The sequence below is a fragment of the Symphalangus syndactylus genome, chromosome 21 (assembly GCF_028878055.3).
Source record: "Symphalangus syndactylus isolate Jambi chromosome 21, NHGRI_mSymSyn1-v2.1_pri, whole genome shotgun sequence".
NCBI classification, from domain to species: domain Eukaryota; kingdom Metazoa; phylum Chordata; class Mammalia; order Primates; family Hylobatidae; genus Symphalangus; species Symphalangus syndactylus.
The window spans coordinates 6,809,133-6,824,678 of NC_072443.2; the positions used below are offsets into that span (position 1 = coordinate 6,809,133).

General features: G+C 35.3%; 1 protein-coding gene across 10 annotated transcripts in view; it reads left to right on the forward strand.

The window, feature by feature from the left end:
- VGLL3 (vestigial like family member 3) overlaps nucleotides 1-15,546 on the forward strand; it is a 56,983-nt gene that overhangs the window by 32,411 nt on the left and 9,026 nt on the right. For 2 of the 10 annotated variants that reach the window (XM_055259589.2, XM_063630485.1), the window contains exons 4-5: nucleotides 9,418-9,438; nucleotides 13,986-14,735. In XM_055259589.2, coding sequence (XP_055115564.1) covers nucleotides 9,418-9,438; nucleotides 13,986-14,080 — 116 coding nt within the window. In that variant the 3' untranslated portion in view covers nucleotides 14,081-14,735. Of the gene's footprint in view, nucleotides 1-9,417; nucleotides 9,626-10,249; nucleotides 10,387-13,985; nucleotides 14,736-15,546 lie in introns of those variants that run through there. The other 8 variants (XR_008653520.2, XM_063630481.1, XM_063630484.1 and 5 more) reach the window with 8 other exon arrangements.

A 15,546-nucleotide genomic window follows, 5' to 3' on the forward strand; every position in this document is an offset into this window, starting at 1 on the left:
AGCAAATAATACTTTCAGCTTTGCTGTTTCTCATCGATCATGTAGGGGCGCATCTAAAAGAACAGCTCAAATGAAGATCTGTTTCAGAACTTGTTCCCTGACAATTTTATATCCGTTTTTGAACAGTCTGCAAAGATTACATACAAAACTTCTATATGGCCTGAGGAATTTACAGATACTGTTAATCCCTTTCAGGCTGCCTAACTATTCTTTTCTTGTTCTCTTTATCAATAATATAAGGTTTCACAAACAGTTGTCTGCAGGCAACATGTTCCGAATTTCTTGGCAAAAAGGACTGATGAGAAACAAAATATGCTAGGTATTTTTTATTTTTGGGTTACAGTCTGATATGCTGGGGACTTAACTTCATGATTTTTTTTTAACACGAGTATGTGTTATAGTGTTTATTTTCGTGCCTGGTTTACTTGAGCACTATTAGGTGATGCTTAGCATCTTCATAATCATTGAAGCCCTATTTATGTTTACTTGAATTGAACAGTCTCTTTTGGAAAATGTCAGGGAGCAAGCTTCTGTTCATGTCACATAAAAGTGAGATGAGGCTGGGCACAGTGGTTCACGCCTGTAATCCCAACACTTTGGGAGGCCAAGGTGGGTGGATCACCTGAGGTCAGGAGTTTGAGACCAGCCTGGACAACATGGTGAAACTCCGTCTCTAATAAAAATACAAAAAATTAGCCAGGCGTGGTGGCACACACCTGTAATTCCAGCTACCGGGGGCGGGGCTGAGGCATGAGAATCGCTTGAACCCGGAGGCAGAGGTTGCAGTGAGCCAAGATCGTGCCATTGCACTCCAGCCTCTAGCCTGGGTGACAGAGTGAGACTTCGTCTCAAAAAAAAACAAAGACAGAGAGAGATGAAAAGTTTCTGATGTCAACTCAAGAATTGATATAGATGCAACGTATCTCATTCTAATGGAATGCTTTCCAATGTATCTTGCATTAATAGAGAGATTGATTACTTATATCAAATAGGCATTAAAATGCAAGTAGATTTCAGCAGTTTTGAAGCATCTTTTAAAAATTGGAGTAGTAAATGTTATAATTCATACTCCTAGGTATCATGTTTCCTACGTTGGTGTTATGTCCTTAACTATGTCTTTTTTGGGTAAGAAATGGATCCAGATTAGCTCTTTCTTTGATTGGATTATCTGTTCTCTGGACTGTAAAGCTGTCACACTGCATAACCTAGAAACCTCTTTAAGGATGCATGTTTGGCTACATTTGTTATCCAGCAGATGTCTGGATAGTTAGAATCTCTTGAGACTATTATAACTTGTGGTTTTGGTTACAATAAGTGATCCAAGCTTTTTTCTTTTTTTTTGGTTTTGCTCCTCTCCAGTTCTGGGAGAAAGCCTGTAGAAGAAATTACAAAGAGTATTCCATTTCATTTTCCCCACTCCCTTCTTCCTTTCCTTTATTCTTTGTCTCTGGCTTCAAAGTTTCTTTATATCTGCTTTTGAAATTGAAGTCACTGAATTGGTAAGCAGTGTCTAAATTCCATATTGTTCCATATAGTCCCCAGCTTCTGTCACCCAGGAGGTTATTGGCCACACTGACATTCAAACTTTGAGACTGGTAAATTGCCACTATGATAAAAAAAAAACTACCTAACTCTATGATTCATATTTTATATATATCCACAAGGTCAGTTTTTAAACAACTGTTTCAGATTTGTAACTTTATATCCTGATGCTTTAAGTACTTGCCAATTTACCCTCCAGCTATGCATTTTAATATGCACATGTCTGAGGATGTGGATGTCGCTAAAGGCAAAGGCTAGAGATTCTGTGCACAGGAGAGTGTGTGGTTTTTGGAGGGAGGTGGGTACTGAGAGAGCAAACAGAATAAAGTGGCTTGCTGTCTGGGTCTGGGAAACACCAGCAAGGAGAAACACCTGGGTGGCTGAACTTTTGTCACCTGCAATGTTTGCCTCAGGTGAGCAGGTGCTGTACTTCTTAAGACAACATAGTGAATTATGGTTTTCTAGTAACATCAGCTTCAGTGGGTTTTACATTCCTGCCCTATTTTGAATCTGAGCTTAAAGACATTTTGACAGGTTCAGACAGTTTTTAACCTCATTGTTTCTGACAGTACTACTACGTGGAGATTTTAAGTGAATTCTAAATGTGTCTGGAGAAAATACCTCTATAAACAGAAAATCTCCTCTGCCAGAAAATTATTGTGCTGCCATGCTAGGTATCTTTTGTAATGATTTTAGTGTGCAAGAATTGTAATTATAAGAGAATAATTGCACTTAAAATATCATAATAAATTTAATCTTTGGTCTGGTTTAAGAAAATACATCTTATTTGTGATTACGTTAAAAAGAATTATTGTCCAAAATTTGCATATTAAATATAGAGAGAAGTCATCAAACTGGCAAAAATATTTGTAATACATAGGAAAAAATGCTAGTATACCTAAAAGTATACTAAATGCTAGTATACAAAAAGCATTTAAAAATCAACTAGAAAATTACTTTTTAAAAAGCATGAACATGTGGCCAGAGTTAAAACACAGAGGAATAAATGCCATAATCACACGATATCCAGCCTCCCTAACAGTGAAAGAAACTCACATTGAAACAATTAGATACTTTTAATCTATAATATTGATTATAAATAGGAAAAATATATAAATATGGGTACAAACTTCCTGAGCACATTTAGTCACCACGATTAAATATGTAAATGTAAATGTTCATATGCTTGGATTCAGCAATTATACACATGTATATTTTTCTAAGAAATTTAACTCCTAAGTATTCACACAAGTAACAGCAACTTTGTACACCCGCGTGTGTGTGTGTGTGTGTGTATCTAAAAGATGTACATCTATAGAGAATTGGGTAATAGTATACTATAGAATAAATATAGTGCAGCTCTCCAAAAGGATGGGGTCAAGCTACACATACAGACATGGAATGGTTTTCCAAGATAATACTGCTGGTGAAATAGGCAAGTGGTATGTGTATATATGTAGATCGGGTACACTTAGCAAATTGTCTGATGATAGGTGATATTATGTAGGCTTTTTACTTTCTAAATACTATTTAACTTGATTTTTAAGCAAGAATTCCATGATGTTTTAAGAGTTTTAAAAATGTTTTAAAATGTGGCGCCTATATATTAATCTTGATATTCACCTGAAATGAAATCATAGTTCTCAGATTGAGTAGCCTTCTCTCTTAAATTTTTCTCTTGCAAGTGTTAAGGTCCTACCCCTACACAGATCTTTTTTTTTTTTTTTTTGAGACGGAGTCTCGCTCTGTCGCCCAGGCTGGAGTGCGGTGGCACAATCTCGGCTCACTGCAAGCTCCGCCTCCCGGGTTCACGCCATTCTCCTGCCTCAGCCTCTCCGAGTAGCTGGGACTACAGGCGCCCGCCACTACGCCCGGCTAATTTTTTGTATTTTTTAGTAGAGACGGGGTTTCACCGTGGTCTCGATCTCCTGACCTCGTGATCCTCCCGCCTCGGCCTCCCAAAGTGCTAGGATTACAAGCGTGAGCCACTGCGCCCGGCCTACACAGATCTTATTTAGAAATTCTTAACTAGTATTTAAAGTGATTGCCCCAGGGCTCAGACAAACAAATGCAATTGTATGATCATTAACAATGATAATTTCATAAAGCAATAGAAAATAGTATGACTGTCTCTCGCACCTTTTTGTGATCATATGTCAATGTGTCAGTGTTAGCTGTCAAGTTGCTGGTGAAGTTTGGATATTTTGATGTAGCATCTGACACAGTGTTGTATATATTTAACTTTGTAATAAGTATTTCTTATCTTTACTAAAGGATAGATGAAAAGGGAGATCTGTTTTTAAATACAGAAATGTTACCAGGTTCTTATAGTCTAATAGTAAGCATTCTAATCCACTTGGCTTCTTGACTTTTAATATGTATGAAATGAGAAGTTTACACTTACCCATATAAATGCTATCTTTACTTTTAGGTCTTCAAAGTTTCTACACACACTTTAAGGCTTTATGTTCCTATTTATGTTCTTTTTTTTTTAATCAACAGCATGTTTCCCATTGTATGGTTACCTCTTTTATCTCCCGCAATAAAATTAATTGAAAGCATATTCAACTTACTTAAAGAGCCGTGATCAGTGGTGTTGTCAAATGACTATGCTTTCTCAGAAGTACAGCATGTTTATTTAGTGGGTTATGACTCTGACGAACAAACAGTACCTAAAACTCAGCTGTATATTAGTGTAACATTTTTTGTTACCCAATGTTTATTTATTATTTCTAATGGTAGAAGACTTACCCTCATCAATTATGTTTATTCTTAGTTCAATCCACTGGCAGCTCCATTATTCTCAGTTTAAAACAAAATCCCATTTGAATTGAAAGCTCTTCTCAGATTCTTTCCTCATTTTTTTCCTTGGAGTTGCCTCTGTTCCTAGAAAGTTATTCACATCACAAAAACTGTCCAGTTGATAGTTGTTGTCTGCTTTTTGGTTCTGTCTTTTCATTCTTATCCTGGACTGCTGTTTCCAATATACCGTCCTCCTCTAATCTGTTTCTCCAGCCATTCTGTATACAATATTCTTTCTAATGTTCTCTCTAATAATGGCCTACTCAACGTGGCCTATTTGAAGTCAGTTCCTAGTGTTTGTGATCCCTCCAAGACGCTCATCTGGGGCGGCCCATGCTATTTCTTCTGCTGTGGGATACCCACATCACAGCTAACACTGGCAGGACCCCAGAATTCTCACTGAACTATCTCCTATACCATTTGTGGGGAGCATAGGCAAGCTTTAACACTTTTTGGGGGGAAAAACAGGGTTTGAGGGAAACTAAAGAGGGGGAAGTCTCTAGGCTGTTCATGCTCAGACCTACCGTGTTGCCATTTCTATTTTCTTATTTCTATAGCATTTTACAAGAGGCAGATCTGTGAAGCTGCTGCCTCCCTGAATCTCAGTTAGAAAATGAGTCATGATGCCTTGTTATATACAGTCAGTGCTATGATCTGAATCACTACATCTCTCCCAAATTCATATGTTGAAATCCTAGCCCCCAGGTACTGGTATTAGAAGGCTGGCCCTTTGGGAGGTGATTAGGTCATGGGGGTAGAGCTTTCATGAATATAAGTCATGCCCTTATAAAAGAGATCTCAGAGAGATCTCAGGTGATCACACAGTAGAAGGCACTCTCTGTGAACCAGAAAGTAGGCTCTCACCAGACACCAAATCTGCTGGTACCTTGATCTTAGATTTCCCAGCCTTCAGATCTGTGGTAAATAAGATTTGGTTATTGATAAGCTATCTAGTTTATGATATTTTGGTATAGCAGCCCAAATGGAATAAGACTGTTTAGAATCTTCAAATTTTTAAGGAAAATCATGTTCTCAGCCTCTTCCTTGACCAAGACTTCTCACTTACCCATATCCAAAGGTTTTTTGTTGTTGTCGTTTATTTTTTGTTGTTGTGGTGGTGGGCGTTTTTTTTTTTTCTTTCTTTCTTTCTTTTTTTTTTTGTATGTTTCTATTTCCTTTGCTCTCATCCTGGCTCTGAATTTTTTTTTTTCCTTTTCTTTTGGTGGTTAGGCAGTAGTGGTGTTGGAACTGAAGTAAGGAAATGGGTCTAAGGACTCTCAATTTATTTCAGTCTTTTGTCCTAATTGAATTTCAAACTCAGACTTTGGAGTAAACAATTGATATCTTTGTTTCTTCGTTCATTTTTGACAACCACCTCAAGAGCCAACTGACCACCCTATGTTTTTAAAGTTCACACTGGAGAAGTCTGGCAGGGGGTGTGGTGGTTAAATTAAAGATACATATAGAGAGACATATCAGTTAAACATGACACATCCTATCGTACCATTGAAGTGGTCTTCATCAAAAGTGTAACAGACTACTACGTCATCATTTATGTCATCTTAGGAAAAATGTGACAAATGGAGAATTTTTAAAAAATCACTGAGGACTATTTTGTTAATCTTCATATCAGTTCTGTTAAATCAGAGTGTTTCTAAGCAGTGTGAAAAGGAGTATAATAATCTATTAAGTTCTCCTTGAATTCATTTTGTGATAATTTTGACTTAGGCTACAGCCAATGTAACTCATATAATGTGAACATGTATATTGTGGTTAAGGTCATTGACTCTGACATCAGACCACCTCTTTTAAAATCCTAGTTCTCTCACTTAATAATTGCATAAATTCTCTTAACTTAAATTTTCTCATTTGTAAAACAAATATTATTTTAGCATGATTAGGAGAGTGAAGTGTGATGTTTCATATAAAGCACTTAGCACCGTGCTTAATATAATCATTAAGTCCCTAAGAAAATGTTAGGTTACATCATTTTTATGATTTTTTTTTCCTTTCTACTGAAAAATCTCACGGTCTGAACAATAGAACTGAAAGAAAATGGCTACCATAAAGAAGGTAAACAGATGTGATTTCAGACAGCCAGTGGGGAAATCTCAGGATATGTTATGAATTAATTTCAAGTAGGTTTGATTTGGGTAAGTGAGGAAGCAGAAAAGTCTTAGTAGGAGCAGAACCTGTAGCAGAGTGGATTTTGTTCTGGCAAGAAAAATCTTGGGAAATCCCAAATAAATGTAGACCACATAAGATTCATGGGTTAACAATTTTGCCCCCCTCCACCTTCGCTGGGAAAACTAAATGTACCTGTTGACTCTTAATTATTCCAATCTACCATTACTAGTTGTCTTAATAAAAAAAAAAATTGTAGCCCTGCTTTTCTTTCTCTCTCTCTTTTTTTTTTGAGATGGAGTCTTGCTCTGTCGCCCAGGCTGGAGTGCAGTGGCGCGATCTTGGTTCACTGCGAGCTCTGCCTCCTGGGTTCACGCCATTCTCCTGCCTCAGCCTCCCAAGTAGCTGGGACTACAGGCACCCACCACCATGCCCGGCTAATTTTTTGTATTTTTGGTAGAGACGGGGTTTCACCGTGTTAGCCAGGATGATCTCGATCTCCTGACCTCGTGATCCGCCCGCCTCAGCCTCCCAAAGTGCTGGGATTACAGCCATGAGCCACTGCGCCCGGCCAGCCCTGCTTTTCTTTTGCAACTTATTAGTAGGGTTTTTTGTTTGTAGTTGCTCATTTTCTTGTGCTTTACATATGCTTATTTTGAGATTTACAAATATGAATGCCTGGTAATTAAAGCAAAATTTTTTATGTTCCATCACCAAGAAGTTTAACCACAAGGAGCCGTTAGATATCTGATACATTTTAGGCCACAGAGGAATTGACTTTTTAAGATTCGCATTGTAGAAATGCAGAGACATGGAAACAAAAAATTGAATATATGAATTTATAATGAGAGAATGACTTCTGTTATTCTGATTGGAAAATGTGGGGCGATCTTAAGTAATGAAATACTTGTCCGCAGCAAAAGGCTCACGTGATTTTGAAATAGTCATATGTCTTTGCAAAGCAAATAAGAAGTTGCCTTTATTTAAAAGCAAGAATAAGACAGGCAAACCACTTGATGATTACAACAGTATTCATGACTTGCAGTACTGACATTCTGTAGATTGATGCAGTCTTCAAGTGTGGAAATCCTGAGTCATACAGAAGATGAGATGTTTTAATAATTTAAAAAATATTTATATAGTCAGCAGACTGTCAGTAAAGGTGGTTTAGATTACAAGAGTTACCCAACAGAGACTATGTCAGGTTGCAAATTATTCTAACCAGAAAACCATTTGAAAATGAATAAAGCAAACTTAGATTGGATTGACGTACCCCAGATCCTTTTTTTTTTTCTCTCTCTCATTGTCCTCTTTTATCCTTCTCCTCCTCTTCTTTCGAAATGGGAAAGGAAAACTGTTGCTTCTTTATCAAGCATAATACCAGTATGCTTGTGGTAAAAAGAAAAAAGTAGAGACAATCTTTTGGCATTAAGGAAGTGTTGTTTGTTCCCAGTACACAAATGCTACACAGTACACAGATTGTGACTTGTAATTTTATGAGATGCTTCTTTATCTCCTTCTATTTGTTCTTTTGCCCTTTGTGTAGTCTGTTCTGTAGACTGCCTTAATGTCTCCAAACACTAATTGTGTCCTATTTTGTAATGAAATCCATATTTTACAAAATTCTTTGACTAGTTGAGGGATAAGAAATGTTGTTTAATAATAGAAAAACTTTGAAACTAATTGGCTCATTTAGCTATTAAATTTCTGACATCCATCCTGGGTTTACAACAGTTTTAGATCAAAGACCAAGAAGACAACTTGAGATCCTTGCACCCACACAACAGCAACCGTGCTGCATTTCTACCCACATGTTTAAAGAGTTTTGCTTCATGTTTTGTTATTTAGTTTTAAACAACGTAAAAGCACCTATTATTCTGTGTTTTTACTTTTCCAAACAATTATACTTCAGGTACAAAAACAAAGAGAACTAAAACAGGTGACAGATTTATTAACTAACTTTATTTAGGTAATCACTTCACAATATATAAGTTCATCAAAGTATCTTGTTATACACCTTAAATATATACAATTTTAATTTTCAATTATACTTCAGTGAAGCTGGAAAGAAAAAAAAAAAAAGTAACTTCGAGTAGGTACAAACTGAAGGTGCTATGTGAATTGCCCATATCAGAAATTAGTCACTTAACTGTATTAGAGACAGATAAAAGTCACATTTCCCGTTTTCTCTTTGATAAACTTCTTACTGATTTTAGCTTTGAGTTTGAATTAATCTATGTCCTATTAATCAACGTATACCTTCCTTTTGTCACTATTTTTAACTTCTAAATTTTAATTGTTACTATCTGGTATGATTTTTTAAATCCACTTTACATACTTTTTGGAGGAAGATAAGATAAAGTAAGTAAATTAATAAATAGAATATGGGTCTGGACTATTAGTTATGAACCAATTTATTTTACTGACAATAGTAGACTCAGTTTTTAGCCATCTAATCGCTCACATAGTTTATAGTAATCCCATTGTGCAGTACATTTCAAAATAACACAGAATTTATCACATTAGTCTAAAAGAATAATTTTGATTGTTACTGAAAGTATTAATTGAAGCACTGCATAAATGCTCCAAAGATTATTTATGTCTTTTTTCTCCCAATATCACCTCCATTTGAAATTACAAATGTTTCATTTTTGCTATTTACTATTCACTCATACTCCAAGCAAATAAAAAACATAGCAAATAATTTGTATTGTATAAATAGCACTGTCCTAGTCTTGTGTTTTTGTCACATACTATGTTAGTTGGTTTTTTGAAAACTGTGAGCTCCAGCACAGAATTTGCTTAGAGATCATGATGTCTAAAGGTCAGAACTCACAGTTGCCTGGATTATCTTTTTGGCTTCTATATCCGATGTACTGCAGATTATGCTAATTTTTGGTACCATATGTATTAATGTTCTTTATTTTTCCCCATTGTCATTTGTTCCAGGTCTACAGCATCAAGACAAGAGTAAGGAATCACCATGGTACTGAAACACACAATCTTAGTGAGTTAAGTTGCAGCATAAATCCAAGGGCCTACTGGGAAAAGATACTGTTGGGATTTTCCATTCAGCAATAGGACACGAAAAGGCGTGGAAGGAGAAGACAAAGCGTCAAGCAGTTGACTGGTTTTCGGCCTTTCTTGAGAAAGCAAAGTGGGTCCTAGACATTGAAGAAAAGCATTCTTGTTTGTTTATTTCCTCATCTGAGCCTTTGCCAACTGTGCAACTCTCTCCTTTTGTTATCTTGCTTTTATCAATATATAGCTAAGTTTTTGTTTCATTTTGATGTTTTTTTTAGCCAACCACCTTGTCAGGAAAGGATGAACCACACATTAAAATGTTCATTCTTTCAGGAATACAAGTTTGTAGCTCTATGTGCATCTATTTTTGTAGAAATACAAAAAGTTTGGGTTAGCATTGATGGGCTATTTTTGAGGGATGTATTTTTTTTAATATTGTAAAAATTGTTGAGTTCTGTTTAAAGAACTTGCTCTCAGAGAAGCACTGGCAAAAATGTTTAAAATGCTTATCTCTAAGATGTCTATTATATGCTCTGTCTGTGCTTTCTAGGTTACCTCAAATGTTTAGTTTTTTTCCTTTTTACAAAAGTAGCTATATCGTAGTCAAACCAATGCAGTATTGTTTTTACATTGAATCTCAGTAAAGATTTAATTCCATGCTAGCTCAATTAGTTTTGAATTATATGTATGGCTTGAAAAGTTTTTTTAATGACTGTACTAAAAAAATGATATTTTATTGCTTTGATTTCTCCCAAAGAATAACTTGGAGGTTGACTAATAAGAAAGTTGGCGTAAACTTTCAATCAGATGAAGAGTTTGCCTAGAGGAGACTAATTCTCTTTCTAGCCCATCCAAATTTGACAAATGGAACCAGAGGTTATACACAACTACAAGGAAAAAAATGCATTTAACCTTGCTACCTATGAGTGCCAGTGACTTATTTCACTTGTTTCTAATTATTCATTCATGGCAATTTAAAAAGTCGTATTTTAAGTGAGATTTCTTTTTCCTGAGGAGCATCTGAAGGAAAAATATCTGGGAAGGTACTAGAGAAATTACAAAGCCCGAGCTCTTTCTTATAATGCCACCTATCACTGTAAGCTAAAACAAACGAACAAACAAACAAACAGTTCTATATATAATAGTTTCAACACAGAACTTAACAAGTCTCTTTTTTTGTTTATTTAAATCTGGCTTTACTTCATTTAGTTCCTTTTTAGAAAGAAATTTAGGGCAAAATAAAGTGTATATTAGGTTTTAAATTTATGCCACAATTTAAAAATAAAACCAGAGGTTATATACAATTTAAATTGGGCTAAAAATTAAAAATTTGAGGATTTAACTTGATATAGCTCTCAGGATCTAAATAAAGTTGAAATTATCATTAAGACACTGCTAGGAGAAGATTAAGATTATGAAAGTAGCAGTTATTGATACTGTTAGGACTTCAAAGGCAAAGTTCATTTCTTCCATCAACTGCTTCCAGAGACGTCATGTAAAAAAGTTAGTGTATTGGAGAAGTTTTTTAGCTTCATAAAGCGGTTTTTTCAAATTTCTCCCATTTTTCTCTCCACCCACATAAAATAGTATGTTCAGTGAAATGCCACTTTCTATCTTTAATTGTTCGTATCATATATGCGAACTTTTTAGACATGAACATGGCATGTTCAACTAGGCAGAGTTCTCATAGATAATTTTCAAATATTTTCCTTGGCTGTAATTTATGTATTCATTTATATCCTGTCCATCTTTTGAGTTTCAGATCTATATACTCTCTTGTACTCTCATCACTCTGCACTTTGCTGTTTCTCACCTAGACTCTCTTTTACACAATATGCACATTTTTACCAATGTGGGGTCCAAATTTAAGATACCTTCCACTCACTAATAACATGAACTTATATTTCCTGGGAGTAGCCAGGTTAAATTTTCTATACTTTGGTCCATAATTTGATTTGATATGATTGTTTCATTTATAATTTGCCCAAATACATGGAGCACAAAATTTAGTGAATTTATAAATCTGGATTTGCCTTGTGTCCTTCTGAGTTTTCAAAGGCAAGTATTCAACAGTTCCCATGTGGTGACTCACAGGGTTATTTGCCTCATCCATATCCACCTTCAGAATACATTAACTTCCTTTGTAATTTATCTGAAAGTAGTGTTATACTCAACCTCATTCAGATCATTCAGTTGGATTTTCCCAATGAAGAGGAAAAGGAAAGTAGTTACTCCTAGCTCCATTTCTTATTTTCCACCAAATTTAATTGAAGGGCATTAATTAGATGTCTTCACCCTGAATTTAGATTTTGCTCTGTGTCTCTCCTGGTAACTGTCAGATAAAAAAATTTATTGGCTCTGAGGACCCGAGAAATGTTGGGACCCTGGTTTCTGCTGTACACAGGGAAGATTTGTAAGTGAGCTCTCTCTTTGAAAACAGGACCCAGGCTGGGCACAGCGGCTCATGCCTGTAATCCTAGTATTATAGGAGGCAGAGGCTTGGGAGGATTGCTTGAGCCCAGGAATTCAAGATCGGCCTAGGCAACATAGGGAGACCCTATCCTTACAAAAAATTTCTGAAAAATTACCTGGGCATTATGGTGCACACCTGTTGTCCCAGCTACTCTGGAGGCTGAGTCGGGAGGATCGTTTGAGCCTGGGAGTTTGAGTTTGCAGCTTGCAGTGAGCTGTGATTGCACCACTGTACTCCAGCTTGGGCAACAGAGCAAGATCCTGTCTCAAAAAGAAAAAGGAAAAAGAAAACAGGACCTAGGTGTTTGGGGTACACTGCCACCCAGGGAGTGGATCAAAAATATACATGGAAAGAGAAGGAGCATGCCTCTATAATTGTCTTCTAGGACCTTATTGCTGTTAGAAGTCCTAAAAGAGGATGGGTTGGAATTTAGCATAATATTCTGAATTCATTCCAAGTTTAAAATCCTGTCATTCTCTGGCTCTTCTTTTTTCACATCCAAATGATGCTGTTGGACTTAGAGCCTTCGGAACTGTTTTATTGAGGGCTACTATCTGCCTCCACAATTTTATTAAAACCACTCCACCTTTAGACAAAGGTGACTTTTGTCTGATTTTACAAATCAGATTTTATTCAAGCTTTCTAAATATCTGTGAACTAGACCCTAGAAAATTGTCTCATTTATTTTAAATAGAATCTATGCTTCCACCAATAAACCATCGGGAGCTAAGAAACAGCATAATGTAGACAAATCAGGAACCTAACAGATTATTTTGTCTCTCATTATTAATTTGAAAGAGCCTCTAAAACTTTTGAGAAATCAATGTGTCTTCTTAAGAAAGTTAAGCACCCTTTCTTAACTTTCCCCTCTATTTGCTCTCCTTTCTCTTTCTTCTTAAGAGTATTTATATTATTTTGTTAAGCAAAAATGGCCAAGATTGCTCTAAAATTTACAAAATGAGGAGTGGATTGCAAATAATTGGGGATTTATTTCTTTAACTTTTTAAGACTTTTTAAAAAACCCAAATTCTAAGCACTGACATGAAAGTTGCCTTTGAGAAGCTTGTTATTCATTATACAAAAAGTATTTGCCCATTCCTATTCTGAGATTTGCAGAATATGTCACCTTCTCTAGCTTTTGAGTTTGCTATCTGGTTTAATGTTGTATTTATAATTTAAAGTGGAAATCAGAAACTGTTTCAAGAACCTGTATTCTATCCCTTACTGAGTGTCCCTTCTTTAAATAGTGTTTGCTGAATTAAGCCGATGGGGGCAGTGGCATTAAGTGGTGGAAAAAGGAAAGTATGTATGTTAGAGTTCTGACTGAGGGATAAATAGAAAGCAGAATGAATTAATGGAAAAGAACTTGGCTGTTAGGCCATTCTCTAAATTCTAGTTTAGCCACAAGTTTATGTGTGGTTTGGGGCTCCATTTATTTATCTCATGAGTAAAATGGGATAATAGACAGGCTCTGGAAGTTGGAAATCACATACATACACACACACACATACACACACACACACGATCAATCATCTGGCTCATATTAGATGTTCAATAAATAACAGCTACTACAGATGCCTATCAAGTTGAGTAAGTAGTTCATTAAATTGAGCTCCCAAAGGTCTCTTCTCTTCACATCCATATCCGTTTCTGCAGCAATCAAATAGATACATGATTGTTTTTCTGTAAGAAATTACTGCAAAGAGAATCTTTTTCTCCTACTAACTGTTCCTTCTACCTGGAATAGGAGATAAATGTACGTTTCTTAATTAGCTGACTTTTTAGCGTGTCATTTCTGAAGGAAAAATAAATTAACCTTATAGTGGCATGTAGGTCCAATTCAGTTTTCCTACATGTTCCAACATTTTATTTAAATTACTGGGTCCAAAATTGTGAGGACAGCGTCATTCATTCACCATAGTTTATATTTTTAGTTATATACCGAACTTCCTTGGCACCTAGGATAAGAACATTTCTTTTGAAGTTATCCAATTTTTTTTTATTTTTACTTGACTTGAAGGAAAGTTGCAAAATATGGTGGAAAAATCTTCCTCATTAAAAGGGGGAAAAAAACACAACCATTTACGATCTCAGTCAGCAGATTTACTCTACTGAAGGGAAAAGAGAAACAACCTTATTGGAAGCAGATGTTGACACTGTGTCAGTTACTGAAGATGGAAGGAGTTCACTTGAGCCATTGCAGTTACAAAGGGGTATTGATGGCAGTTCGAATTCCTGATTGATCACCTTTGCAGCCAAAGGAAAGACAGCAGAAACTGTATGGGATCAGAAATGAAATCAACCTGCCAGTTTAATGGAGAGGCTCCTAGAAACTCATTTTTTTCTTTCCTGTAAGATAAAAGACATCTTTTAGAATAAGAAAGACTTGTTTGAGAGAGAAATTACAGTTTATTCTCTGAAAATATTTAAAGAGCAAAGTGCCCTTTAAATCTATTATTAAAGCGTTAAAACTATTACTAAAATCATTATAGAAAAACTAGGCAAAAATTTTAGCCTAACTTTCAACATCCATTCAAAAACGGATGTTGAAAACAAATATGTAACCTATAAAAAAGTGAATGGCTCTGGCAATTGGGGGCATGGGTGGCGCCTATAAGGAAACCTCAGTCTCAGTAACTTCAAAATGTTACTTTCCGTGGTAACTTGGTCATGGAGATTGGTCACAGCACAGACATTTAGAATTTTTTAGCAGGTTTTTTTTTCTTTTGAATCTTGTAGTGCTCTCTGGGAATTGCACCATGTACACTTTTACAGCCTATAGAAATTGTCGTTACTGTTAAAGTATCTCAATTTTTCTATTTCTTTTATTGTCTATTGTGCTTTTTTGTTTAAAAATACTTTTGTAGTTTTAAAGTATTGATCAAAGTAGTATTCTCTTGAAGTTGTAGTCAGTTTAATTTGATCCAATAAGTTTTTCTGAATCTCCTTTTTAAGTTCCAAGAAATTCTATTATAAATAAGTGTACTTTTACCAATTCCATTGTATAAGCAAACAGACACCTTTTAGAAAAGGGTGAGTAATCACCAATTTGTTTTTTAAAAAAAAAAACAATTTCTAGACTACTAAATTTGACATAAGAATAATTCTTTTAAAATGCAAGATACTTTAATTAGTTTTTTTGGTATATGCATAAGATGTGAACTTTCCTATTGATATCTCTTTATATTAATAGAGATGTACATTTCTTTCTATGCTGTGGCTAGAGTAAAAGTTAATAATGATTATTTACACAATTGATTTAATTTCTTAGGATATGTACAATATTGAATATTATATCTGATTTAAAAATACTATTCCATACATTTTTTTCAGGAGATAAAACATAGGGAAAGGTTTTCATGTGAATTCTTTGTATCACTTTAAAGTACATATATTTAAAGGGAAGATATGGATACAATTTGTTTTTATTATATAAATCTAGGTAAGGTGAAATTCTCTCGTGAACAAAAATACAGTGTAGTGAATTTTATATTTGTCATTTGATTAGGTAAACTGAAAACTAACAATAGAAATATTATTTTACTGCATTGAAATACCGTGAAATTTCAGACTTGCTAGTT